The following is a 26,958-nucleotide window of genomic DNA, read 5'->3' as shown; positions in this document are numbered from 1 at the left end:
TTCTCTTTGGTTCTATTTTTTTTAAGTTCTTTTTTTTCTAAGCGATGTTGTGAGAACGACTTTAGAAACAATGTTAAATCCCATAAAAACTACGTGTGATGAAACTGAGTCTCTGAAGAGTAAGATTTAATTAGAGATGCAACTTCCAATCTAGGAGTTCTTTCAGAGGGAACCACACAGTACATGAAAGAATACAATGGACAATTTTATTACTCAACTCAAACATATAGTACTTGATTTTGGGTTACATGCAAATCCAGACATCCCTACATCTCAGTTATTTTTATAACATATCATTTTCAATTTAAAGTTTTCAAAAAAAGTGCAGTACGAATGCTTGCCAGTTTTTCCAACAGTACGAAAGTTTGTTATATAAATGTAGGCCAAAACTATAACAGAAACCTTTGATTAGTCTGGATTCTTTAGAGAACAAATTGTTGCGACCCCTCTCTGTCCCTAAAAACGTGATTTTCGGATTAGAAGAGGGCGGAATAAATTTATTCAATTAGGGGAAAGGCTCATAATTTTGGACAGTTTCTAAATTTGGACACTTTGAGGATAAAATTGGACACTAAAAATAAATTGATTAAAACGATGGATTTTAATTCCAATATTTGATGAATAATGAATTCTATCTAAATTTTTGTTTTTTTATGAAATATTTTAACACTAAATACGTTAAATTTTGAATATGGATTTGAGTTAATATTGCTTTGTTGATATTTCAGTGTAAGCAATTGCTTACGAGAAATATGACAGAAAGAATTTCGTGCTTACTTCAGTCTTATTTAGCTGTGGTGAAGTACTAACAATTTTTCCTCGATGTTCTTCAGTGATATTATTAAATATATTCATTGAATATTGTATTGATTCACATTAGGGGAGACCGGGGTACTTTTAGCCAGCAAATGAGGCTTTTGATGATGATTTTAGTCAAAAACTGTAACATCAAAATTACAAATTTACACCCATTTTATAAAAATGCTTCTAAATTGTAGGACAACAGGATCAGACTTATAAATATTTCTGGAAATATGAGGATCTGTTCCTACTTTCATTAAAAAAAATACTTTGTTCAATGTACATTTTAAGGGATAAGAAAAAAAATCCACTGTCTACTTCTACCCCTGGGTAATTGTACCCTGGTCTCTCCTAATGGCGATTTGTACATTTGACCTGAAGTGAGATTTGCCTTGTGAATTACGTTTTTTCGTGTGAAAAAAAAGAGCAATTCTCTACGAGGTTCACCAGTGAGGTGATAGTCCTTATTTTGGACAGGTGTTTTTCTCTCGAAATTTCGTGAAGTTTTAGCTTTTGTGATGACTAGGTTGTATAAATTCCTGGAGAAACAAAGGAGCATCCTCTCTACGAACGAGATGTAGTGAGAAAAGCCTTGAAAGGCTCCGGGAAAGGCCAGGAAATGCGCGAATCCGCGAGTACTTGGATTACCGAAGTCAACTCACTTTAATGAATGATATAGTAAATTTCTGGGCTTCTTGTGACATTCTACGGTTCCCTTTACATGAACAGTGAGAGGACTTGGTAAGATAGGTTTTTGAAATGGAGAACCATGTTCATCCTTTTGAAGCGAATTAGCTGTCTAAATATACAAACCAAGTTGTCCAAAATAAGAGTGAAATTCACCTCTAAATATAAATTCATTTTTAAACATATTAAAAATAATTTTAGTAAAAAAAAATACTCTAAATAGCTTTCCAAGTTTCTAAACAACCCTTCTGAAAGGAGAGTAACACAAAAAATCAAATAGTATTGAAAATATCGAACTTCAAACTTGGAACATCGATGCTTACAAGCAGACTGTTCAAAATTATGAGCCTTTACCCTATATGTTTTCACCGTGACTCTTTTGCTAAGGGAATGCATTTTGATCAAGCTTACGTGTTTCCTGTTAATTTGAATAAATTATTAGTTGATCTGGAAAATACATAGTACATTATTATGCCTTCACTGAGAAAAAAAGAGGGTGCCATTAAATTTTTTTTCCCTTTTAACTTTAACACTTTTCAGGTGTAAAAATATATCAACATTTTTTAATGTTAATTTTACACCTTTTTAAGGGTAAAATTAAGATGAAAAAGGGTAACTTTAACCCCTAATACACCTAAAATTAACATTTCCGGAATGTTATTATAACTTTTTCGGATATCTCTCAGTGTTAGACAAACTTACCGCTTAAGCAGAGAGATGACTTAATGGGAAACTGATGGAAATGTAGTCTAATCATTAATTAGATTATATAATTACGTTAAGTCTCCTTTCAGCTTAAGCCGTAGGTGTGTACAACACATTAGATATTAAATTGAATTAAAAAGATTGAACTAATATATACGTCAAACTACAGTACCTTACAAAGACTAATTTGAAAAATTTCTAAGTATATCAAATTGTTTAAACGGTTTTGAATAACAAATGAAATAGTAAAGGAGTTGTGAATGGATTAATCGAGAATTGAAATTTAAAATATTTTATATTTTTTTATTAATGTTCTTTGTATACTGACTACTAAGCCCTACAAATGCCCTCACCTAAACACATCCATAATTCAAGAGTGAAAATAAACATTATAAAAACGTAGAATGTCTTGAAATATTTTAAAAATATTATTTCTCTGACAGATATTTTAATAAATAAAAATTAATTAACACATAAAAAATAGAAAAAATAAAAAAAAACTGTAAGGGAACTTAAAGTAGATGGTTTAATTACCAAAATTGTTACCGATACGCATTTTCTCTTTTATATACTTTTGTAGAATTCTAATGAGTACAATATTGACTATTAGTTTTACTTACCATATATTTAGCTTATTCAATCGGTAACGAATTTAGATAATTAAGTCCAGAGTCTTTATTTATTTATTTATTTATCTTTTTTAAATTGGAAAAACTATATGCGAACTGTGCCAAATTTCGGACATGATGGATATAATGGCCTCTACACATTGGGAGCAATTTTTGTCAAAAATTGCTTTTTTGAAGGAAATTCCCTGCATCGTTGTAGGGGAAACCGGGAAACGTCAAATTTCTGTCAAAAACGCAATTTTTGAAGAAAATTGCTCCCAATGTGTAGACACCTTAAGGCCATTAATTTCCAAATTGTAAATGTATTATTTTTTATTATATTTTAGTATTTCTTGGTGGAAATTTTTTATATCTCTTTTTCAGTAGTGCTTCTTTTTAAAAGCTTTGAAAGTAATTTATCACATTGGTTTTCTAAAAAAATATTTCTTAATTGATTTAACATTGAAAAAAAAAACTGGATATGATTGGTTTTCTTTGTTACATCGGACACCAACTTACCAAAAGTACCATGTTTTTACAAACTCCTCCAAGGAGTTGTCTACATGGAATTATGAGAAACAAAAAAAAGTGTCCGATATAGCAAACTGTCCGAAATTCACCCCAGTTTCTCTAATTCTTCTGTCTAAATTTCTTTACGGAACTGTATAGCATTGCGCAACAACTCGATGTGGCATAAAGGAAATTATGATAATTTGATGAGGACAATGCCGCCAAAAATAATCTCCCATTCAATTGACACGTCTTCCTCCTTCATTATTCCATCTCCGGGTCTCAGGCGTCCAAAAGAAGTTGAACAATCACACATTTTTTGGCTGTGGAAAATTCAATGAGAGTTTTGTGTAAGTCGAGTCCATCGTTAATTGAATCACACACTCGTCAAAAATTGGAAATGAGGAATGATGTAAGATGAGACGGGATTTTAAATGATGAGTTATATCATTGAGGCACATTGGAAAGGAAGTTGAGAGAATGAGTGAATGGATACTTGGGTGAAATCCCTGAATTTTGATCCACATCATTTCATCATGAGTTTGTAATGTTGATGCTGTACTCTACGATGGGAATTTTGTTGCAATAAATTTATTTGACCGTGTCCCTTGACCATACAATGCCAGAAAATATAGTGCATCTGTTCTATCTTGCGGAAAATAATTTACTAGATATATTCCCAAAAATGAATTACTTGCATTCGACCATGACATTAAATTTTGTTCTAAACTCTCCCTAGCAACTCAATCATCGTTTTTTCAGTAAATATGTATTTTGTGAGCCTCACCTATATTTTTCCGTCACATAGCAAAATATATATCCACCCTTTTCCACATAGTGCTACAATGTTGAAGAAATTGCGGAAGTTATTAATTTCCTATTCACATTATTTGGCGCGATATTTATAGTGTAAGCTGATAACAAGTCCAAATAGAGAGATTTATATTGATAACATCGTTAAATTTCGAATGCACCATTATGGGAAATATTCAGAAACATACTTTTAACACAAATTTCAAACTTTTAATGGTATATGTTTTTATTTCTTAAATTCTATGACTGAATTTTGACGATTTGCTATTTGGGACAGAAAATACCTAACAAATAAGAAAATACTGTGGAATTTTTCAACTCTAAGGGATAATTTTTTGTAAATACCTTTAAAAATTTAAATTTCATCATAGACAACTAAAAAAATCCTGAAATGCGAAAAATTTCTTTTGTAAATATTTTTCAATTTCTTAAAAAAATACTTTCTATGTAATGCCCAACGCACAATAACTTTTGTTTAGTAAACATGTTTTTGACATTTCAATGAGAGTGAATGAAACATAAATCTAGTCATCTCGCTCATTCTCATGGGAAATTTTGAAAACATGTTTACAAACAAAAGCTATTGTGCGCTGTGCATAAAACTGCGCAGGTTTGTTGCATGGGAAATAAAAAATCTTTATTGGAATATTATTTGTTTTTATTTTTCTTTAAAGTTGTTAATTTAAAAAAAAAATAGCAAACCTTTGTAAAAAAAATAACAAACAGTTCTGAATTTTTACACTTTTTATCATTTAACATCCCATTCGACAATTTTTTATGAAGCTCTTTTGTCATTTTGGCATTCGAAGGTTTTATCAAACTAGGAGGTAATATCTTTATGACAAACTTTTAACAAGATCCAGTTATAGCCGACTTAAAAGCTTTCATTTTAAAGTATACCTACTCAACCTTATTACCTTGTTGAAGTTTTTCGTAAAATATTTTCAGCAACTTCAGAAATTTTTCCTTTCATAAGATCCTGAAATTTTATTGGTTTTACAGTCTTTTTATTGGTTTTTGTTTTTTTTTTTTTAAGATTTTCATCTTTAATTTTGTAGAGCGTACGGCCTATTCGACACATATCAACCCTGTCGACGGCTGTATCCCGTCAATCCAAATCCTTTATTCCTTTCACACGCCCAACCCCTACCATGCCAAGGCGGGTTCTCAAGGTTATTATATGGTGCTCTTGTTGCTTATGGCAATTAACATCAGTACTTCAGTTCAGTGAATGAGCAACACTCGTCGTGGACAGTTCATTCTCAGGACGTTGAAATAAGGGTGGCAACCTCAGTTTCCCATTTTCCCTCTAAAAGTATTTAATTTTATTTCAGTGAGCTTCATAGAGTGAGCTCCATACAATTTTATAGAGTAATTTTTATTACGTTTGTTTAAATGCTTTGCATTCTTTTAGGAAAATCTTTAATTTTGATCATTTTAGAATTCATCATGCTAAATACCTTATTACAATTATGAAATAACTAGTAAATGATTACAATTAAGTTACTTTGAAAAATGATTGCAATAGCTCAGACATTGGGGAAAATAAGACATTTCGACTTGCCAGAATATAAGTCGAATAACTCGATTTTTTTTTGCAAAATTCAACTTTTTCGCTTTTCGGGTACTTCTTGACACCCTCTACCTTCCCTGTGAATATTATACAGGATAGTTAATTATCGTCCAAGTCATAAAGATTTCAAATTTTAAAAATCCTATACTCGGCATGTAAAATCTTAACTTGAAGTCGCTGTCTTGTAAAGTTGGCCATTCGCGACTTATTCGTTTTATATTATAAGCCATCGATCTCAAAAAATGTCAATTTGATACAATTCTGCAAAATCAATTCAAAACTCAAACACAAAGCGTTGTGAAATTAATAAATTTTTGTGATCATTTGGCTTAGGTAGGGGAAGTGCTTATACTTTGCACAGACAAAGCTTCATAAGGGCCTTGACAGACATGAGGATTAGTCGAGAGGCGGCTTAGCGTAATTTTATTAGAAATAATGGTCAAAGTGCATTTCCATCATTTTTCAGTAAGTCGTCTCTCGGCTTAACCCTTTAAGGACGATTGGGTCACTCATGACCCGAAAATGAAATTTTTCCTATTGCCTTCTAAAGCTGCATTTTGCTCTAAAAACTTAGAAAAAGTGATTTTTTCTGATCCCCGATTTTTGACCTTCTCGACCTTAAAGGGTTAAGTCGTAAGTGTGTTTAGGGCATAATGACTAATTTTTTTTTCTATGTTTCTGAATAAATTTGACTCCGCAATGTATTTTAAAAACAGGACACTTTTCCCTAGTTTTTAAAATATGGGTGCGATGAATCACATGTATTGAAAACATAGAAAAACTTTGATCATTATGAAACTTGGAACCGTGCAAAGCATGGGCACTTCCCCCTACTGCTTTAGTATCATTAAGCATCCTATTTTTTTTCAAAGAAATAAGAAAAATATGCAAAGTTGCTCCTATACTTAACTGCCCCACTTTTCTCTGTTAAAAAGTATTTAAAATTTTAGCATATTGTAATGGTGGCTGATTCTAGCAATAAAATATTAAATTCTGCTTTAATTTTTACAACAATATGCAGTTTTATTGTCTTCTCCTTTCTACTTCGGATTTAGAGTTTGGACATAAATTATTGCTTGCATTTTATTTTTACTTCTAAATCCTTATCTGTATAACAAATTTAAATTAAGCTAGCACTTTCCTTAAGTGCACATAAATATGCACGACTATAAAATTAGCACCATCGATATGAGGAGAGCTTTTTTATTTTAAAACAGTGACCGATTTATTAAATAGATGTATGGATTATTCAGGAAATTTTTCTATCAAAGAAATTATGGGGTAATTTGCTGAATATTCAGTTAAATTAAAAGATACCTTTGCTATATGCAATAACTAATTCATTTTATGCCATTCCTGATAAATTCTTTTGCCAAATTATTTTGTTTTGTTTCTTACATTAAATTATTACAGTGCTCATGGCTTTTAACTAATTGAATGTATTTAGTATATTGTATTTGGTAAATTTGTTATAAAAATCGAGAGATTTATACCTTTTGGGATAAAATTAATTATATTTTTAGTCTGGAGTATCATTTGCAAGATTTATCTAGAGATTAATACTGATAAGTCATTCGAATTAACAATTAATTTTATCACTGCATAAGTTATACCGTGAAAAGAGATATTGCCTATCGTAAAATAAAGGAAAATCTCACATAAATTATTTAAAATTGTATTTATTTGGTAGTTTAATAGATAATTTATTTGAGGTGATGAATGAATTAGTGTTTATTAAATTGGCTTCATTTGACAAAACTCACAGTGTGATGTAGAATTTGCATATGGAAGATACATTGAATATCTATTCAAAATAAATTTGGAGTCCATTAAAAGTCTAATAAAACACTTCGCACGAAAATAAACAAATAAATCTAATACTGAGAAAGTTCTTTTTGTACCACTCCTTTGGGGTGGAAAAAATCACTAATTGAATGAAAGTTGAAATTTAAATAACCGATGAATATAATTAATTACGAATATGCAATTCAATTGCCTCTAGCGAAACATGAAAATGTCTTTAATTAAAAAGTGCTGTATGGAATTAAATTCTGAAGTAAGTACTTCAAAGCAACACGCAAGGATTGGGGATTGGTATATGAAAGTTAAAGATTTTTTTAAAGTTATACCAAGCTATCAAATATGTAAATTATTTTGAATTTCGACAAATTTGCCATTCAAACAAATTACTTAAAGATTCAGTTCATTCTTTTTGCGGAAAAGGTGAAAGGAATGCTTCAGAGTGAATTTTCTGTGGTAAGGTTCAAGAAGGTTGATATCGGCATTTATTATTGTTTTTGAGCATATTTAATATAGATATTTTAAAACATTTCTTTGAGATGATAAATAAAAAGGAATTTCATCACTTTGAAGCTGAATTAAATATCTTCTCTTCGGGTAATATATATAGCAATGTCCCAACTTCAAATAACTTTCCTAAAATAGTTTAATTTATTATGTAGTAATAACGTCAAGATTCAGTTCAAAATGTGCCGAAATGTGCTTTCTGAGTAATTTCTAATCTAAAAGCAATTCTAAAAGTTCATATTGAGGAAGTTGGAAAATGTTCTGAAACAAATATTAACAGATTACAGGCATTGGGAGGTTTATGGTTTTGTGATTTGTCTTATTACGGCCACTGGCAAAATTAAAGAAATAATTCAGTTAACATTTTTTATTTGGAAATTTATTCTTTAACAACTTTGATACATATCATTCTCTATTTTAACGAGGCATTGTGTAAATGAGCAGTAAAAAGTTAAAATTGAGCCATATCAAAAAATTGAAACAGTGATAGGGGAATGTTGACATGGTTTGCATGGAGTGAACCTTCTAACAACGCAAATTTTCTCTTTATTTGCAAAGAGCTAGTTTGTCATTTCTTAGCCATAAGACAGATAATTATTAAGCTCATGAGACGATTTGAGAAATAGTAAGTCAGCTATTTGCAAACAAAGACAAAATTCGCATTGTTTGAGGGTTAAATCTGTGCGAACCAAGCCTACATTCCCTTATCGTTCAAATTTTGGCAAAAGGAAAATAAAACGCTTTTCATTCTATCTGCAACAATTTTAAATGTTAAATATATAAATTAGACACATTTTTGGAAAGATTTAAGTTTTTTACTGACCACAATTAGATATTTTACTGCTCATTTTTAATTTTTTACTGCACATTTTGAGTTTAGTACTGCTAGTTTGTTTTTTGGCTTTTTACGAAAAATAGACTTACCGTGCTATCACACTAGGTTTTTTTTCAATTTGTAAATTCAATTTAATTTTCAGATGAATTCTTCCTACGAGTTATTATGGACTCAAAATGTTCAAAATCAATTAAATTGATAGTCTCTTACTTGTTTATTGAATATTAAAACTAATATTTGATCCACAAAAACACGTTGAAATGAGTTAAAATAGTATAAATGTGATTGCTCAAATTAATGCGAATTCAGCAAATTAAAATGTTAAAATTGCTCATTAATTTCAATTTTATTGCAGTTAAACAAGTCGTCTTTTGAACCAAATTGTTCTTATTAAATTATTGCACTCTAATTAATATTATTTGCGAGTAAAAAAATGAAATAAATACAGTGTTTTAGTGATAAACTTGCATAAAGTGAAGCTTGAGTATCGGGAATGATTCATTAAGTTCCTCCAAAGCCATTCGTAGGAAATTGTTGTGTTAAGAAATCTCAATTGGGAGTTGGGATGACTTCGTACAGATTTTCAATAAGACTATATGAGTCGCTTTATGCGCCCTTTCCCTAGAAATATTTTTTTCTTACTTTGGAGATCCTTCTGCATAACAGATAAGTAATATAAGACATTTTAAGTACTACCACATCATACATTTTCCGGAGTCATTCACAATCAGAAATCTCGCGGCACTATTTAAAATTGAGGAAATTTCTTGCAAAATGTGTCCTGGCTGTGTGAGAATTTTCAAGTAAATTTTAGAAATATTAATGCTCAATTGGCTCAATTGGCTCAATTGAAGTTAAAATTAAATCGTGAAAATCCTATTGTGATAGCACCGAAGTCATTTTCCAAAATAAAATCTTTTAGGGAGGAAAATCTCTTTGTTGGTTGACAAGATCAGACAAGGCGAACTGGAGCCATAGTGAACCGATGCAATATAAATTTTCGTCACTTTTATTACCCTAATCATAGCGAACAGACTGGGCTTTTCTACATGGTTATTGTTTTATTACGCCTTCATTGTTTTTTTACACATGGAAAAAATATTCAAAAAATTGCGGCACCAAACCAATTTTTGCATCAATTTGATGCTTTTTCCGTTCTCTGAGACAATATTCTTTAGAAGGAAAATGATATTTTAGTAAAAATGGCCAAATAAAAATACCTTGAACAAAAAGCAAAAAGCAATTGCCCAGCCAATTGCTCTTTTCTTGACAGTTCCATATCACATATTCCGTTAGCATTCTCTATTTAAATTCATTGTTCGAACTTTCATCGACCACCATCGAAATACCAGGAAAAATCAAAACAAAGGAATATTTACTTAGGGGAGACTGGGGCACATGTAATCATTTTCGATACATGCGAATTTGAGGTGATTTTCCAAGGACACCGTGATTTTTTGGAAAATATTTCTTAGCTCATGTTTTACCCTTGGGTATAGGCAATTCGTCGAGGGTAATGCGGATGCTGGAAAACAATTGAGTTTTCCATAAAAATAAAATTTGTGTCCCTGTGCATTTTTCTCTTTTCACAAAATACCTGGGGTAGAAGTAACCACTTTCTGGGGAGGATGTAAACACCTTTTTTCCCACCCTTGAAATTAACTTTGCACCACTCTCGATTATTTTAATTACTTAAGAGATATATAAAGACTGTATATTTTTCAAAAAATCACGACACTTTTTACAAAGAATAATTAAAAAAGCAAAAAAACTAAAAGCATGCATATCAAAGACATTTTTCAATGGATTTTCCCCATATGTGACTTTTTATTGAACACAGCGCCACCAATTTTTTCGTAGTCAATGAATTAGATATTTTGCATGAAGGTCAATTTCCCGCTCTTTTACCTACTCATTTTGTGAAATTGAAATTGCCTGTTTACATCTACCCCAAATGCTGTTTTCTTACCAATTATTAATTCTTTCAAAAAAATGAGAATCTCAATTTCTCTAGTAAATGCATTAATATAATCCTAAAAGATGTAGGAAAGAACTGGTATTGCTACATTTCGATTATTTTACACAGTTTTTAATTTCCAGGTGGAAATCCAAATGACCAAAATAATTGAAATATCAACATTTTCGGGAAAAATTATTTTTATTTTTAAAGTATTAGGATTATATTGACCAATTCATCTGTGGACATACATCCCCATGGTATCTATGAATGCTTATGGGTTTTATCCTCTGGAGTCTTAAAATTATTGAAAAAAATCACAGTGTTTACAACTACCCCTGTTTACTACTACCCCAGTTCCTCCTAATGCTCGTAAATCGTATAGTCCACTAAAAAGTTCGTTAAAGTTTGTACTTTTCACAAAGATTGTTCGTAACATGATAAAATGAGGAACATTTTTTTGTTCTTTTACCAAAATTTTTCCGTATATTTTTATTTGTTTGACAAATGACAAAATTTTACGATTTTTTTATAGTTAACAAAATAAAAATTAACAAAAAAATGTTCGGCGAGTCATCATGTAAGGAACAATGTTTATCAAAAAAGTATAAACTTTAAGAGCTTTTTAGTGGATTGTATGATTTACGAGTATATAGAAATTCACAAACATTTATAAACAATTGTACAGAATATTTTTTTTCTGTGCTCTGTTTATTAATGAAAAATTCTGTGATCCCATTTAGAGATATGAAAACCTTCATTTGTAGCAAGTTCTGAATTACCATTATTCATTCTAAAACTAAATAGTTTGAAATATAATCCACTAACTCTTTAATTAATTCAGAGTAACTTTATCTCAATTTGTTTACAAATTCTCATTGCAATTCTGCAATCCGATGCATAAATTCAGATGATAAGTTTATGTAGCTTATGCAGAAAACTTTGATAAAATGCTAATGAAACCTATATTTAGATTAATTTTTTTTTTAATAACTATTTACGCTTGTGTACTTTTTTGATTGATGATTAATTTCACACAATGAATACCCATTAGGAACTGTTTTAAAAAGTCAAATAAACAAATTAATTGGTAAAATGAAAAAAATTCCACTGGATGTACCAAATATTCATCTGCGGGCTTTTTAACAGAAATTTTAATTCATCAATTGTAAAGAAGCGTCATGTAGTTTCTTTTAACTTAATTTTTTTCTTCACACCTTTGGAAGTGAAGAAAAAACAGACAGGTAATTAATTAAGCACGTGGATGTATTTAAAGCGAATGCACGTGACAAGAGATGAAGCTCCATCAGGGAGAGAGTCAAAGGCAAGTCAAGCATACTCCAGTGCATTCTTGCGACTTCCTCAATGGTAAATTCAATGGCAAGTAGCCATGAAATGACCGTGACTATTGATGACTCTTACTCAATGTTTATAGTGAAAATGCAGTCTTTTTTCTGGGGTAACATAAGTTGGAAGATATCTTCAAGATATAGAGATTTATAAGCCCTCAAGCGATATTACATTTTACAAAGACCTCTTCTTTTAGGCATCGTTTGATATTATGCCTTTGATACTGAAATTTCGGAATGGTTAATGCTCATGTATCTCAATGAAAGTTTCTCGTTTCAGGATCAAAAGCAAAAAAGTATCGAATTTCCCTATCTCTCATTTAATGGCAAAATTATGCAAAGAATCCATAAGATACATGGAAAGTTTTCAATTTCACTTTATTGTAATTTCAATTATATATTCCTTATCAAAATTCACCAAAGAATATGTTTAAACTTAACGACAATGTCAGTGTCACAGAAACTTCCTCCTCAAGCAGTCTTCTCACTGCACGCATAGAGTTAATCACCTGGCAAGATACACATCACGCGAAGTTCCCTCCACTTAAGAATTCCATATACTAACTTTTCACCATAGGAAAGCCATTTTCTGTAGGTTTTCTTGATCCTATTAGCCCGTAAAACCTATACAATTTTCCTCCAACGTCTTTTCTTGGAAGGGAAACCTCCAAATGCTTCTTAAGTTACACTGTTTCGAGAGAGAGAGAGAGAGACTGCAAAGTTTTCAGGGCGGAAAGAATTCTTTTTCATCTTTCCATTCATTGTATATGGAATTATTACACTGTTCGATTTCTTTACACATACTCATCTTGATCATCTTGAGAATTATGAGTTAATTGATTTATTAAAGTTTCATCGCATTTGCAACTCTTAGTGTTTTCTTCCATCTCATTTAACTCTACACTCCACATAGAAGGGTCCCATTCGTAAAAATACAACGGATTTTGATAAGATTTATAGTGATGCTAATCAAAGACAAATTCAGTTGTAGGGGAACCTGTGTAAATTTCGCTTCGCACAGTCAATTATTCGGGAGAATAAAAATTGTTTAACCAGGGGCCTCTTGACATTCATTTTTTCATACATTTTTGCGTAGAGGCGCTGAAGACTCATGGCAAGTAATTTCCTAAGGAGAATTGACTTATCAGTCTGATACAGTGGTGGAAATAAGTATAATTCCACGCCATAAACATTAAGGAAACTCAACGTCATAAATCTTAAGGAAACTCAACAAAAAAAGAAATGAGGCGCTCGAAGCAAAAAACTCTAAGTCGTATGCATTTCCCTATTAAAATAGCGTTTTTTTGCTCTGAGCTCCTCAAATGTCGAAAAAAATCATACCATTTTGGGACAAAAGCATCAGAACATAATCAGACTAGACAGAAAGCATCGTTTTACAATCAAATTTCGGTGAAAAAGGCCCTTTTTCCACTGAAGAGCAACACTGTTAGAGGCAAAAAGCTCTTCTGGCCTCTAACAACAGAAGATTTTTGATCCTTGAAGTACATTAAGAGGCATGCATGGCGGATATATTGACAAATTTGATAATTATCTGATAGAACCTAGTCATTTTTCTTTGTTTGTAAGATCCATTGACACCAAAACTTTAATTTTTCCTTTATTTTTGTTTGTTAAACATTTCCCCACGATATTTCAGCAAAAATTAATGCAAAACTTTAGAAAATGGAACTTAATTTACTAATTATATTAAAAAAGGAAATTATTAAAAGATATTAACCAAAGTTTGGTCAAAATAAATACCCTAGCGCTCAATTTATTTAGTGGAATTATACTTATTTCCAGCCTAAAAAACAAAATTCTATTATATTTCTAAAAATACTTAGAATAAAAAGTCAAAATGTAGACATTTTATATTGGCATGAGAGGACGTTATGGTCTACGTATGATTTTTTTTCGACATTTCACTTTTTGTTGAGTTTCCTTAAGGTTTATGTCGTGGAATTATACTTATTTCCACCACTGTATATTTCGAAATTGTGAATTAAAAGTTGAAAGCTATCAAAAAATACATATTTCATAAAGTTCGCCGCAATAATACAAGAACTACAAGCTAATTTGTTAGAATCGCGGTACAATATCTGCAAAATTTTTACAAGGAAAAGTGAAAAATAGCTTCACTTTTTATTAGGCTTGATAGGCCCCTGGTTTAACTGTACGTTTTTTAAATTGATACCAAAAATCTGAGGTAGATTCGAAAACTTGTTGGGATAATGCATACCCCTTTTCCGCCCTTGAAACTATATTTGGCATACAACATAAAAGAAATTAAGAGAGTGCAAAGGCAAGTAAATTATACCAAGTTAACAGTATTCTATAATCTCTGGGAAAAAACGCCATTTTGACATTTTCAATGTCAAAATTAAAGAATCATAGAAAGAACTTATTTTTGAACCGATTTAGTTAAATTTAGATTTTATTGAAAGGTCTTCAAATTTGTAACTCGATTGTAATGGGTCCAATCGACAATGAATCTTTAATTGATTATGTCCTAGACACACTTTTACGACTTAAGCCGAGAGACAAGCCGAGAGACAAGTTAACGTAATTATAATCAAAATAATATTCAGATTACATTTCTATTAGTTTCTGATATTCTAATTAATCCGCCCTCGGCTTAATTATTGGTAAACTGGTGGAAATTTAGTCATAACATTACTTTGATTATAATTACGTTAAGCAACTTGTCTTAAGTCGTAAGTTTGTCTAGGGCATTAGTGTTAATTTTTTATTTGTCAGCTTTTTTTTCCAAATTTATAACCGGATTAGAGATAAAACGGTGAAAGATATCGATTTCCGCTTTTTCATGACTCCCTTAAGTCAATATTATCTGCCGCCGCTATCTTTCTTTTTTTTGTAATCTTATTTCATTAAAAAATTTGAGGGACCACACCGTTTGTATCAGGCAAAAATAAATTCAAGTGTATATTTTAGTAAGTTGTAATATCGGCTTCAGACTGGAGGCTTATCCCAGTTCCCGAAGGTCTCAAAAATGTAAATTACAAGAAATTTTATTGATTTTTCAAAATCTAATGGATCTTTTACCATTAATATTTAGTCCTAAACAACAATTCCCTAAAAAATCATGCCTGATAAGGAATTAGAGAACTTAAGCCAGACGGCTAAGCCTTAGGTCTGAAGCCCGTATAACAGTTCCGGGAAGCCCTAAATCTTTACCACCAATTTTCATTTGCAATTACTGTATATTCAATAGTTAAAATTTGTGTAATTAATTAATATCGTAGTAAATATGAAAGGATCACCAGAGATCATTCCAAACCAATCATGGATCAAGTAGATGTTTTTTATTAAAATTCCTAGATTTAAATAAAGTCTCTATTTCAAGAATGACTTCAGTTGTTCAAGTTAAGAGTCATATGTTAAAGCGATACTTTGAAAGTTTCCTTAATGCAGTTAAAGATCAACATTTAAACGTTTAGATTTAAAGAAGGATTTGTTTAGCTCATTGGTCAAATCTGTTTAATTTGTTAGTGTATTACTTAGAAATTATAAAAAAAATGGTCTTTTTTATTTTTTTCAATATATTTTTTTAGTTGGTCCTATTTGATTAATTCTTTGAAAACGACTTGTGACTCTTTAGGAAGAGGCTAAGGTATATGAGGCCTTTCGGGCCTTTGTATTTCAAACTTATGCCCTAGACACACTTACGACTTAAGCCGAGAGCCGGCTGAACGTAGTTATAATCAACATAATGGTTTGACTAAATTCTTATTAGTTTTCCACTAACTAAGCCGTTTCCAGGTTTAAACTGGGAGACGGATTAGTCAGAAACTAGTGGAAATTTAAACATTATTCTGATTATAATTACATTAAGCTGTCTTTCGGCTTAAGTCATAAATGTCTATCTAGGGTATTAGGTACACTTGTAATTTTTTTTATGATTCTCTAAGAGCTATGAAAATTTTTGAAGATTTATTACAGGATCTTTTTGATCGGAAAAATTATTTCTCTCCATTAACTTTTTATTGGGGACGTAAACTATAAAAAAGAGATGGCAAAGCTTTGCGGAATGCTCGAACTTACGAGATAGAGCTCACCGTGAATTGGCTTTTTGCATAATCTTTTGAAATCACTGATCTACTAGAGATCAAATTGATTCATAAATCACAAAAGCATTTGAAAATCAAAAAAATCGGTACTTAACCGATTTATTACCGATGAAGACCGATGCAGTCGGGTTCTAATTTGCAATACTTTTCTAAACAATCCAAATTTAATCTAAAAGTAAATGAACCTTACGAAGTGGTTGACCTTTGACCTTCAATAATTCAAAATGGCGAATTTTCCGGTCATAGGTATGTTTGGCCGACATGTCCGCCTGGACTAGCTCTAACATATATCCAAAAATCAATGAAAAAGCTTGGGCCAATTTTTTGTAAAATTGGAAAAACCTCATTTTTGACCTATTTTTGGGTGATAGAGAACGTATGAATGGGGAGGGGGGAACAATAAAACGGTTGGGTACGAGATAATGTCATTTGAGGAGGGGTCATCGAAGACCGGAAGTTGATATCTCTTACCGTTTGAATTTTATATGGGTCAAAAGGGCCAAAAGACTAAAAGTGCGAAAAACAGTTATTTTAAATCAGAGCTATTACCGTTACTTTCCCGATCTATCACCGATTATGACCGATGCAGTCGGGTTCAGAATTTCAATACCTTTCCAAAAAATCCAAATTTAACCAAATCGGTTGAAAAATGGACTCTCCAAAGTAATTGACCTTTGACTTTGAATAATTCAAGGTGGCGAATTTTCCGGTCATAGGTATGTTTGGTCGAAATGTTCGCCTGGACTAGCTCTAAAACATATCCAAAAATCATTGAAAAATCTTGGGCGAATTTTGAGGAAAACCAAAAAAAGATGATTTTTGGAGAGGATAGAGGGAGGGTGGAGAGTGGGAAAACAAACGTCGAGAGATTTTGTTTTTTATTGGGGGTCATCGGAGACTGGAAGTCGATATCTCTTACCGTTTAAGCTCCAGAACAGTGACAAGTTGAAAAAAAAGTCGATTATATAACTGCTATCTCTTTGAGTTCGAGCAGTAAAATACGGCTGAATGCAATTGGCTTGTACTGGCTTCGCTGGATAACTTACGGTCCGGAAAGAGTTTAACTGTTATTTTTTGGCTTATAAATATTTATTTATTAAATACTGTAAGTTCTGCCAAATTGATATTCAATTAAGGAAGTCCCATATTTTTTCTTGAATCATTGCAGACGATGTCATATGCGGGATTGTCGCAGCATTTGGACATATCTCGGCTGCCATCGCCTGGAGATCGCTTTGAGCTGCTGGACTTGATTGGGGAGGGAACATATGGAGAGGTGTATAGTGCAAAGGATAAGCAAACAGGTCAATTGGTGGCTGTGAAGGTGCTCGAGAATATTCCGGATAATGTTGAGGAGATAGAGGAAGAGTTTCTTGTCTTCCGCGATCTCTCGCAGCATCCTAATTTGCCAGCCTTCACGGGAATATTCCTGCGTCGTGGTGCCACAGTTGATGACGATCAATTGTGGTTTATTATGGAACTCTGTACAGGAGGATCTGTCACGGATCTCGTACAGGGATTGAGAAGTCGAGGTGCCAAGCTTACCGATCAGCAAATTGCCTTTATCCTCCGGGAGACAGTTAAGGCACTGATCTTCCTCCATGAAAACCATTGCATGCACCGAGATGTTAAGGGGCACAACATCCTGCTCACAGAAGATGCTCGCGTGAAGTTGGTGGACTTTGGTGTGAGTTCGCATCTGGCTGCTACAATGGCCAGGAGAAACACGAGCGTGGGTACACCGTACTGGATGGCTCCGGAAGTGATAGCGTGCGAACAACAACTCGATCAGTCATATGATGCGCGATGTGACGTATGGTCCATTGGGATCACGGCTATTGAACTAGCTGAAGGTGATCCACCACTTTGCGATCTTCATCCCATGCGAGCACTTTTCCAGATCCCACGCAATCCGCCGCCAAAACTCTCGAGACCTGAACAATATTCACCAATGTTGGTGGACTTTATAGCTGAGTGCCTCGTGAAGGATCTCGAACAGAGACCCTTCTCGCGACAATTGCTTGCTCATCCCTTTCTCAAGGTAGGAATGATTTCTTTTCGAAAGTCCATTAACATATTCAATGTATTGAATATTTAAATGTGACAATGTGATAATGCAAAATGCGATATATGCTCCCAATATGCAACCATATGAAATATAGCTGTAAAGCATGTAAAAAAAAGTTTCACTGAAAGTTAATTATTACTTCAATGTGATCATCACGAAGGCATATAAATAATAAACTATTTGCCAGATCACATTAGAGTCCATTAAATCAAATAATTGTTATTTAATTCATTCAACTGAGATTACATTCAACATATCAAAACGAAATTGTCTTGTTTAACTTTGAACAAACTTTATGTGTTCAATCTGAAAGCAAGAGTATTAGCATTCGATGGCAATGTCCAAGAGCCCTTTCTCTTTTATTAATTCATAACGATTTGCATTTCAGGGTGTGATAAATTTTGAGGACAAAGTTAGGGTGGAGCTTCAACAGGAAATTCAGAGGCAGCGTCGAGATGGAAGAACACCCCGTCGAGTGGAAGTTACCACGAAGCATGGAAGATTGCGTAGTGATAGAAAATCTAGACCGCAAAAAATGTATATGGATGATCTTGCTGGCCTGGAAATCCTTACTGAGGATGCAATAACAGAACAATTGCAGAAGCGCTATGAATGCAACCAAATCTACACTTACATTGGCGACATTCTCCTAGCTGTGAACCCGTTTGCCAACGTAGGACTCTACGGAAGTCACTATCAAAAGCGTTACTTGGGCAGTGTAAGATCAGAAAATCCACCTCATATCTATGCAATCGCTGATGCAGCTCATCAAGCTCTGGTGCATCAGAAGCAAAATCAAGCCATTGTTATAAGTGGTGAGAGTGGATCTGGGAAGACAGAGAGTGCAAATCTTCTGCTCAAGCAGCTAGTGTTCTTGGGCAAGGCTCCCAATAGAAACCTGGAGGAGAGAATATTGCAGGTAAAACACGATCTTTATTGCCAGTTACAGCACAACTAAATTTTACCAAATGTACAAATGTCCAACAATAATTTATGCTCTATATATCTCTATATGAAAATAAATAAAATAAAATTGAAATGTTTTTTTATGCAACTGCCATAGGTAAATCCGTTGATGGAAGCATTTGGCAATGCCCGAACCGGTATCAACAGCAATAGTTCGCGCTTTGGAAAGTACCTGGAACTTACAATGACTCGCAGTGGACGTGTAACAGGAGCAAGGATCTCGGTGTATCTACTCGAACAGAGCAGAGTGGTTCATCAAGCAGACGGTGAAGGTAACTTCCATATCTTCTACTACCTCTACGACGGACTGCATGCCGATGGTAGATTAGCTGAATACCATCTGGATGAGGCCTTTAGACGTCACCACAAGTACCTGGCAGACACCTGCGCTCCTGTGCAGACAAACATCGAACGGTGGCGCCAGCTGAAAGGTAGCTTCAAGGTGCTAGGCTTCCGTGATGATGAAATGGATACAGTAAACCGAGTTCTGGCGGCAATTTTGAATCTAGGAGATCTTGAGTTCGGAGAGATGGCTACTAATGACAACACAGACAACAAAGCTAGAGTCATTGATGTCGCTCCCCTGCACCGAGGTAAGATTCACTTTTTTTATTATCAATGTCTTGAAACTTCCTAAAACGTTTTTTGCATTCAGTGTCCAAACTACTTGGAGTCGAAGCAAATGATCTTCTAGAAGCTTTGACTTCTAATTCAGTTGTGACCCGAGGAGAAACCATTACTAGGAATAACACAGTTTTGGAAGCAGCCGCGGCAAGAGATGCCATGGCTAAAGGACTCTATGGACGTCTTTTTGACTGGATCGTCAACCAAATCAATCTTTTGCTCGTTTACCATCGTCCAAATGCGTAAGTTTAATTAACTTATACGTTCAATTGAAGTGATCTAACGGATCTAACTCAACTATTTCTCCTTTACCAGACCTGAACAATTGGCAGTTGGTCTTCTGGATATTTTCGGATTTGAAAACTTCCCTAAGAACTCGTATGAACAATTGTGCATCAATATCGCTAATGAGCAGATCCAGTATTACTTTAATCAGCACATTTTTACTTGGGAACAGCAGGAGTACATGGCCGAAGGAATTCCCGTAGATCTCGTAGAATTCTCAGACAATAGACCCATTCTTGATATGCTTTTGTGTCGTCCTCTCGGTCTGCTCGCTCTCCTGGATGAGGAGAGTCGTTTCCCACGTGCCACTGATAAATCCCTCATTGACAAATTCCATCAGAACGTTAAGTCTAAGTTTTACATTAGGCCTAAATCCGATGCTGCATGCTTTGCCATCCATCATTTTGCGGGACGTGTTGTATACCAGGCAGATGGTTTTTTGGAAAAGAACAGGAACTTCCTGCCATCAGAAGTAATTCAACTTGTTAGACAGAGTTCCTACGATATGGTTAGGTTTTTGTTTCAGTGCCCAATTACTAAGACAGGAAATCTGTATTCTGCTCTCCAGGATACTGGACCAAAACAGAACGTTGTGAATTCAGACACGAAGGTAATATTAGCAACATTCACAATTTTGTGCCTCTCATTAAGATAGGAATAACTAAGATAAGAAAACCTTTCAGGAACGATGCAATTCTCGAGGATTGGCCTCACAATCTCGAGCCCAACAAACCGTTTCTACCTATTTTCGGTACTCCCTGATGGATCTGCTGCAGAAAATGGTAGCAGGATCGCCTCAATTTGTGCGATGCATCAAGCCAAATGATGCCAAAGAATCAAAACGTTTTGAAGCTCCCAAAGTACTCAAACAACTCCGCTATACTGGGGTTCTGGAAACCATCCGTATCCGTCAGCATGGGTTTAGTCATAGATTTCCATTTGCTGAATTTCTCAAGCGCTACTGCTTCCTAGCCTTCGGATACCATGAGAAGGTTGTGGCCAATCGGGAGAATTGTCGTCTGTTGCTAGTACGGCTGAAGATGGATGGATGGGCATTAGGGAAATCCAAGGTCTTCCTCAAATACTATCATGTAGAGTTTCTCTCAAAACTCTATGAGGAACAGGTTAGTATTGCGATCTAACTGTTGGAACTTTGTCCTTATTAATAATTTTTCAGGTGAGAAAGATCATCTTGGTGCAGGCTTGTGTGAGACGTTGGCTTGCACGTACTCGCTACCTTCGGACATTGCGCCGAATGTCTGCGAGTGCAGTTACGCTACAGAAACATGTCCGTGGATGGCTCACGCGACGTCGAATCTCTCTGTTGCGTGAGCGTCGCAATAAGGAACGTCGAGAGCGAATGGAGACGCGTGACGTTCGTCCATCAAAACGTCAGGATTCAGATAGTGGAAAAGAAAATTTAGAGCAAGCTGCTGTGGTAATTCAGAGCTATTTCCGAGGGTACACCATCCGCAAGAAACGCTGGTGTGCAGAAATGGAAGCTAAGACACGCCAAGCTCTGAACAATGCCCGGAATCGAATCGAAGCGCAGAGGCTTCTGCAACGTGAAGGTTTGTCCATGAATGAAGCCTCACGAATTGTACAACGCTTCTATCGTACGCTAAAAAAGCACAGCCAGAGAGCTGAAGGAGAGTGTGCCAAGGTTGGAAAGAAGCCTCTGACGCCAAGGGATCAGCAACTGGAGCTGATAACCTTCTCACAGAATGTGCACTTGTTGAATCAGGAGATGCACAAAAATCTAAGGCGAAATAAGCCTCCAGTGCGTCTCGAAGAAGTGGAAAAACTTCTACCGGACTACAAACGACCGCCAGGATTTGTGCTCGTGCCAGGACTCCTTGGAGCTGTGCCAGGTGGAGATGATGTGGCACAACGCATCCGACGCCCCTCGCGCGAGCACCGTTCCGATGGAACTGCTAATGAGGAGGTATCCAAGTAAGTATCTCCGTTTGTTCCTTTTCATTATTCATTATCTAAGATATTCTAAGATTTCTTTTGCGTACTCACGGGATAAGTGACCTCTATCTGGATGATGCTAATGAGACAGCTGATTGGGATTTACCATTTTACTGTTTGGAACAGAAAATTAGAAATCAAAGGTTTTTCAACATTTTGTTTTTGCTTTTGTTGTAGCATATTGCTAAAATTTTATTAAGAAATTAAGAAATTCAGTAACAGTATTTTGGTCTCTTGCTTATATAAGTTGCGTATACCATTAAGCGTGGTATGAAAGTTTGTTCCATTACCTCTGTAAAGAGATGATTGTAGGGTTCGGATACAAAGTCACCTACATCATTACCTCCATGAGTTTCTTTTCGTCTAGGGGTACTAAAAACGCATAGTATGATGAGTGCTGACCATTTTCTGAAGTCCGAATTGCCTAGATTCAAATGTCCATATCTTGGGTATACTATGGCGATATTAGAGGTCCACTGACGTAACACAGGGCCATGTAAGGCATTATCGTATCCCATGCTGTTGTCTACTTCTCTAAAAATACCTGTAGAGAGATTTATTTAAACGATAGGAAGGGAACTGGGGCAGTACACGGTAAAAACTTTTGGACACTGACCAAAATATTGGAGCAAGTTTTCCTTGGAACAAATTTTTTTGGAATTAATTTGGACCTAGAGAAGATATTTGTTTGTTCCAAAAAGTTTTCTTTACAGTTTTGCTACAAAATACAGTCACAATTTTGTTAGAGTTTTCTCAAAATTTCTAAAATTTTCGGTGTCCGTGGACGAGGTAATTTTTGGAACCAAATTGTTACTCATATGGGGAATCTTTTTGTTTCCATTGTCGGGAACAAATTCGTGTAATTGAGTTCGTCTTACAGTTAAGGCTTATACTTCAGTCGAGATGGATTTCGGTGGAGAAAGTTCACAAGGAACATCAAATAAAAATCAACTTGAGAGTGTTTTATACAGACGCGTGCATGACGAAATCATATGCGAGTGCTGACTGCAGGAGAGGAAGTAAATCTCGAATTTAATAAGTGAAACCATGTAGCACAAAAATTGCCATAGATTTGGCGTCCTCCTCGCTTCGGTGATGGGTGAATGAGTGTGAGAGTAGGGATACGATTTTATACTACACAGAAAAAAATATTTTGTAAAATTGTTCGTAAATGTTTATGAAATCCTATGGCAGACTTACGAAATGCTCGTGAATCGTATAATCCACAAACAAGTTCGTAAAATTTTGTACTTTTTTCACAAACATTGTTCGTAACATGATCATTTGACGAGAATTTTTTGTACTTTTACAAACATTTGTTCGTAAATGTTCGTAAACACCCAAAAAAATGTTCGTAAAATCTTGTCATTTGTTCGTATTTGTTCGTAATTTTTTGCCAAACCAACAAAAATTTAGGAACAAATGACAAAATTTTACGAATATTTTTTGGGGTGTTTACGAAGATTTACGAACAAATGTTTGTAAAAGTACAAAAAATGATCATTTTACGAACAATGTTTGTGAAAAAAATATAACATTTTATGAACTTGTTTGTGGGTTATACGATTCACGAGCATTTCGTAAGTCTGCCATAGGATTTCACAAACATTTACGAACAATTTTACAAAATATTTTTTTCTGTGTAGACGAGCTATTTTTTGGAACAAATTCGTTACTAATATTGGGTATCTTTTTGTTTCTCCTAGAAGATACAAATTTATTCCAAAAATTTTCGGTGTCCGTGGACGAGCTACTTTTTGGAACAAATTCGTTACTAATATTGATTATCTTTTTGAGTTTCGTAAAATGAACAAGATTGTGCCAAAAATTATGGTGTCCGTGGACGAGCTAATTTTTAGAACAAATATGTGCCGAAATTTTTTACCGTGTAGTAAACATGGGGTAGTTGTAAACACTGCCATTTATTTCTAATTAGACATTAGACTTCAAAGGACAAGTTCTATATGAATTCATAGATACTATACGAATCCTTTTCCACTCAAGAAATGGCCGAAATTAGTCTAAGTAGTGTAGAAATGAAAATCAGTGTTTACAACTTTCCTATGTTTACTACTGCCTCAGATTCCCCTACTTGCAGAATATCGTCATACAGTCATGATCAGAGATTACCACAATGTGAATCTTTTTTTTTTGAATATAGAAACTAAAAAAATTGTTGCTTATACGTACATGTTATAGACAAAACTTTTAGCCTTGAAAAACAGCTGTAAGATCTAGAACATACAAAATCGGTTGAAAATTACCGAAACTTAATACTTTTTATTATTTGAAAATTTTGATGACGTATAGGGGAATTCTGTAACAGTATGACAATGTCATATGACAAATTTAATTTTATTTGTATGGTAAATTTGAAAGAACTAATCGTAAATCCGACCAGTTACTTAAAGCTTTATAGAGCTCCCTTCAATGCGCCATTCGATTCTCACTGGGCTTTAAGTTGGCGTATTCTCGAATTTTTCCCCGAGAATTTGTCATATGATATTGTCATGTTGTTACAGAATGGTCCCTTGTGGTTGACTTGTAACTTATTTATCACGTTATTTCGTAGGGTTTTTCGAGACCTTTCGGTTGAGTATTCATTGATTAAATTCGGTTGATAAATCTCTAAAAGATATAAAGATTAAACTACTCATGTTTTAATGTTTAAAGTCCTCATGTTTTAATGTCCCCCCCCGCACGTTATGCAATGTGAACATATGTGCTTTTATGTCCATTTCGAGACTATGCAGTCATATCATAATATTTATGTTTTGTTTTTTTTTCTTATTTTTTCTTTTTTTTTAATAGGGCAGTACAAATGCACACATTTCACAGAGATCATTTTTCTTCCACTCTAGAACTTTTTCCGAATAATTTAGCACTTTGGTCTGGAACAAAAGTTGTTGCCTATACCAATGCCCATCCAATGATATAGGTCTCATTAGTTGACGCACCACAGACCACTTTTGGCCATTATTTCTTTAAAGAGAATCGTCAATTAGAGCAAGTGACACTTAAATAACTCAATCTTATCTAGTTGCTAGGGCACTCGTTTGATTTCACGAGAGGTTTTCAGATCAATCCTGATTCTGGATTGAGGCAGAACTTTTCTTTATTTATATACAATTTCAAATTTTCATTTTGATATGAACAGTAATTTCAATATAAATTTAGAGACTCTGTTGTGAAACAATTAATTTACATTATTAAGGCCTTCGAAGATATGGCTTTTCAACCAACAATATTTGTCCTTTAATTGAATAGAAAGGGTTAGATACCATCCCTATGGCAATGGAAAGTAATTACTGGAGCTGTGAATAATTGAGACTGTTTCTGACCCGCAGCAACATAACAATGCAGCGGCAATAGCATATCGATCATCCTTTTGCTTCGGGGATTTATTCAAAATGCACTTGTGTTTAATAAGCTCTATTGTTCAGAGGGATGTTCAATAAATTTTAATTTTATTCGGAATTTAAGCAGGGCTTTCATAGAGGCTCTGATGCTCTTGCGTTATAGATTGATAATAAATAGAGAGATTTAGGATACTCAAAATAATTATTAATTAATCATTTGCAGACGCCGCAGTTCTAGTCGAGGGACTCAGAGTCCACCCAATGATGTTCTGATGGTGCGAAATGAGAGGAAGATTTCGCCTGGATGGCAGCAAGCCCTCCAGACAGATGCTGACCGGAAACTCAGAGGAATTGTGAGGTGAGTTGGGGGACAAATTGGTTTTGGCACTTGTTTTCACTTTGCGATTTTCATGGTGATATTTTTAAAATGCTTGCCCAAGAGCCAAATTGGCTGCTGGAAAATTCTCAGAGATGGTAAAATTGATTTTGGGGATTTTTCAATTGCCTTAAGAGTGAATATTTCTCTTGCAGCAATCTTAAAGCCGTGCCAGCTTTCAGTTACTTGAGTCCCAATACAAATACCAATCCTGTAGTTACGGACCTCAAGCAACTCCTACGACAATCACCACCTTCGGCTATTGATTCCTCACCTCAAAAGCTAAAAAATACCAATGTGGCCCTGGAAAATTCCCAGACTCATTTGAAAAATGTCCTGGGTTTGGTGTTCCATAATAAATCACCACAACAGCGTCCGAAGAAAGAGAAGCGCGAAAAGAAATCTACAGAGGTCCCAGCTTTGGCTCAAAAAGTAGCTTCAAGGCGCATCCTTCAGACCCATGAGTACCAAAATGTCAACGAGGAAGCAAAGAGCAAGGTAATGAAGATTCCGGTATTCAGGAAATTCGGTGATACGAATATTCTCGTTAAGAACCGGAAGAATCTCTGCATGAATAATGTGGCTTCTGGGACCAAGTTCAATGGCATCTATCGGCCCAACATCACATCCTTTGCGCAGATGAACAGATCCCCACCGCTGCCGGAGTCCACATCACCCCAGCACAAGTACTCCAACTTCAACATATCCAAGTACCTGAACATCGATGTGAAGAGCAAGGTGTCATCACGGGAGTCTTCGCCCAACCTCACTATGTCCACCAGCTCCTCGGCCAAGTCATCAGCTGCCTCTCTGGATCCCAGTGAGCGCACGGAACCAGCCTCCTACCTCGGTCCTTTCAACTTTCGCCAACTGCTGCGGCCTACTCAGGGCCCTACGGAGAGTCTACGCAAGCGTAAGTGCCTAAGTCCGCCGACGCCACCTCCTCCGCAGCGTGGTCGCAGCTTCAACTAGATCAAGGCCCAAAGATTTATCTCATCTCAGCCCTCAGGAGGGCACGCATTATTGAGTGTTTGTCAGAGAGAAATAAAATATGTTTAATGGAACATTTAAAA

At 34.5% G+C, this 26,958-nt stretch overlaps 1 protein-coding gene across 8 annotated transcripts in view; it reads left to right on the top strand.

The window, feature by feature from the left end:
- The window catches only part of LOC129803181 (myosin-IIIb-like), a 51,816-nt gene extending 24,858 nt beyond the window's left edge, over window positions 1–26,958 (top strand). Inside the window, exons 2-12 of one of the 8 annotated variants that reach the window (XM_055849571.1) lie at window positions 17,402–18,274; window positions 18,690–19,220; window positions 19,365–19,860; window positions 19,923–20,133; window positions 20,207–20,786; window positions 20,860–21,300; window positions 21,354–22,129; window positions 22,210–22,293; window positions 25,733–25,867; window positions 25,950–25,983; window positions 26,041–26,958. In XM_055849571.1, the coding sequence (XP_055705546.1) occupies window positions 17,405–18,274; window positions 18,690–19,220; window positions 19,365–19,860; window positions 19,923–20,133; window positions 20,207–20,786; window positions 20,860–21,300; window positions 21,354–22,129; window positions 22,210–22,293; window positions 25,733–25,867; window positions 25,950–25,983; window positions 26,041–26,049 (4,167 nt within the window). In that variant the 5' untranslated portion in view covers window positions 17,402–17,404 and the 3' untranslated portion in view covers window positions 26,050–26,958. Of the gene's footprint in view, window positions 1–17,401; window positions 18,275–18,689; window positions 19,221–19,364; window positions 19,861–19,922; window positions 20,134–20,206; window positions 20,787–20,859; window positions 21,301–21,353; window positions 22,130–22,182; window positions 22,294–25,732; window positions 25,868–25,949 lie in introns of all 8 variants that reach the window. The other 7 variants (XM_055849566.1, XM_055849570.1, XM_055849568.1 and 4 more) reach the window with 7 other exon arrangements.

The sequence above is a fragment of the Phlebotomus papatasi genome, chromosome 2, assembly GCF_024763615.1.
Source record: "Phlebotomus papatasi isolate M1 chromosome 2, Ppap_2.1, whole genome shotgun sequence".
NCBI classification, from domain to species: domain Eukaryota; kingdom Metazoa; phylum Arthropoda; class Insecta; order Diptera; family Psychodidae; genus Phlebotomus; species Phlebotomus papatasi.
This window is presented reverse-complemented; position numbering and strand designations above follow the sequence as displayed.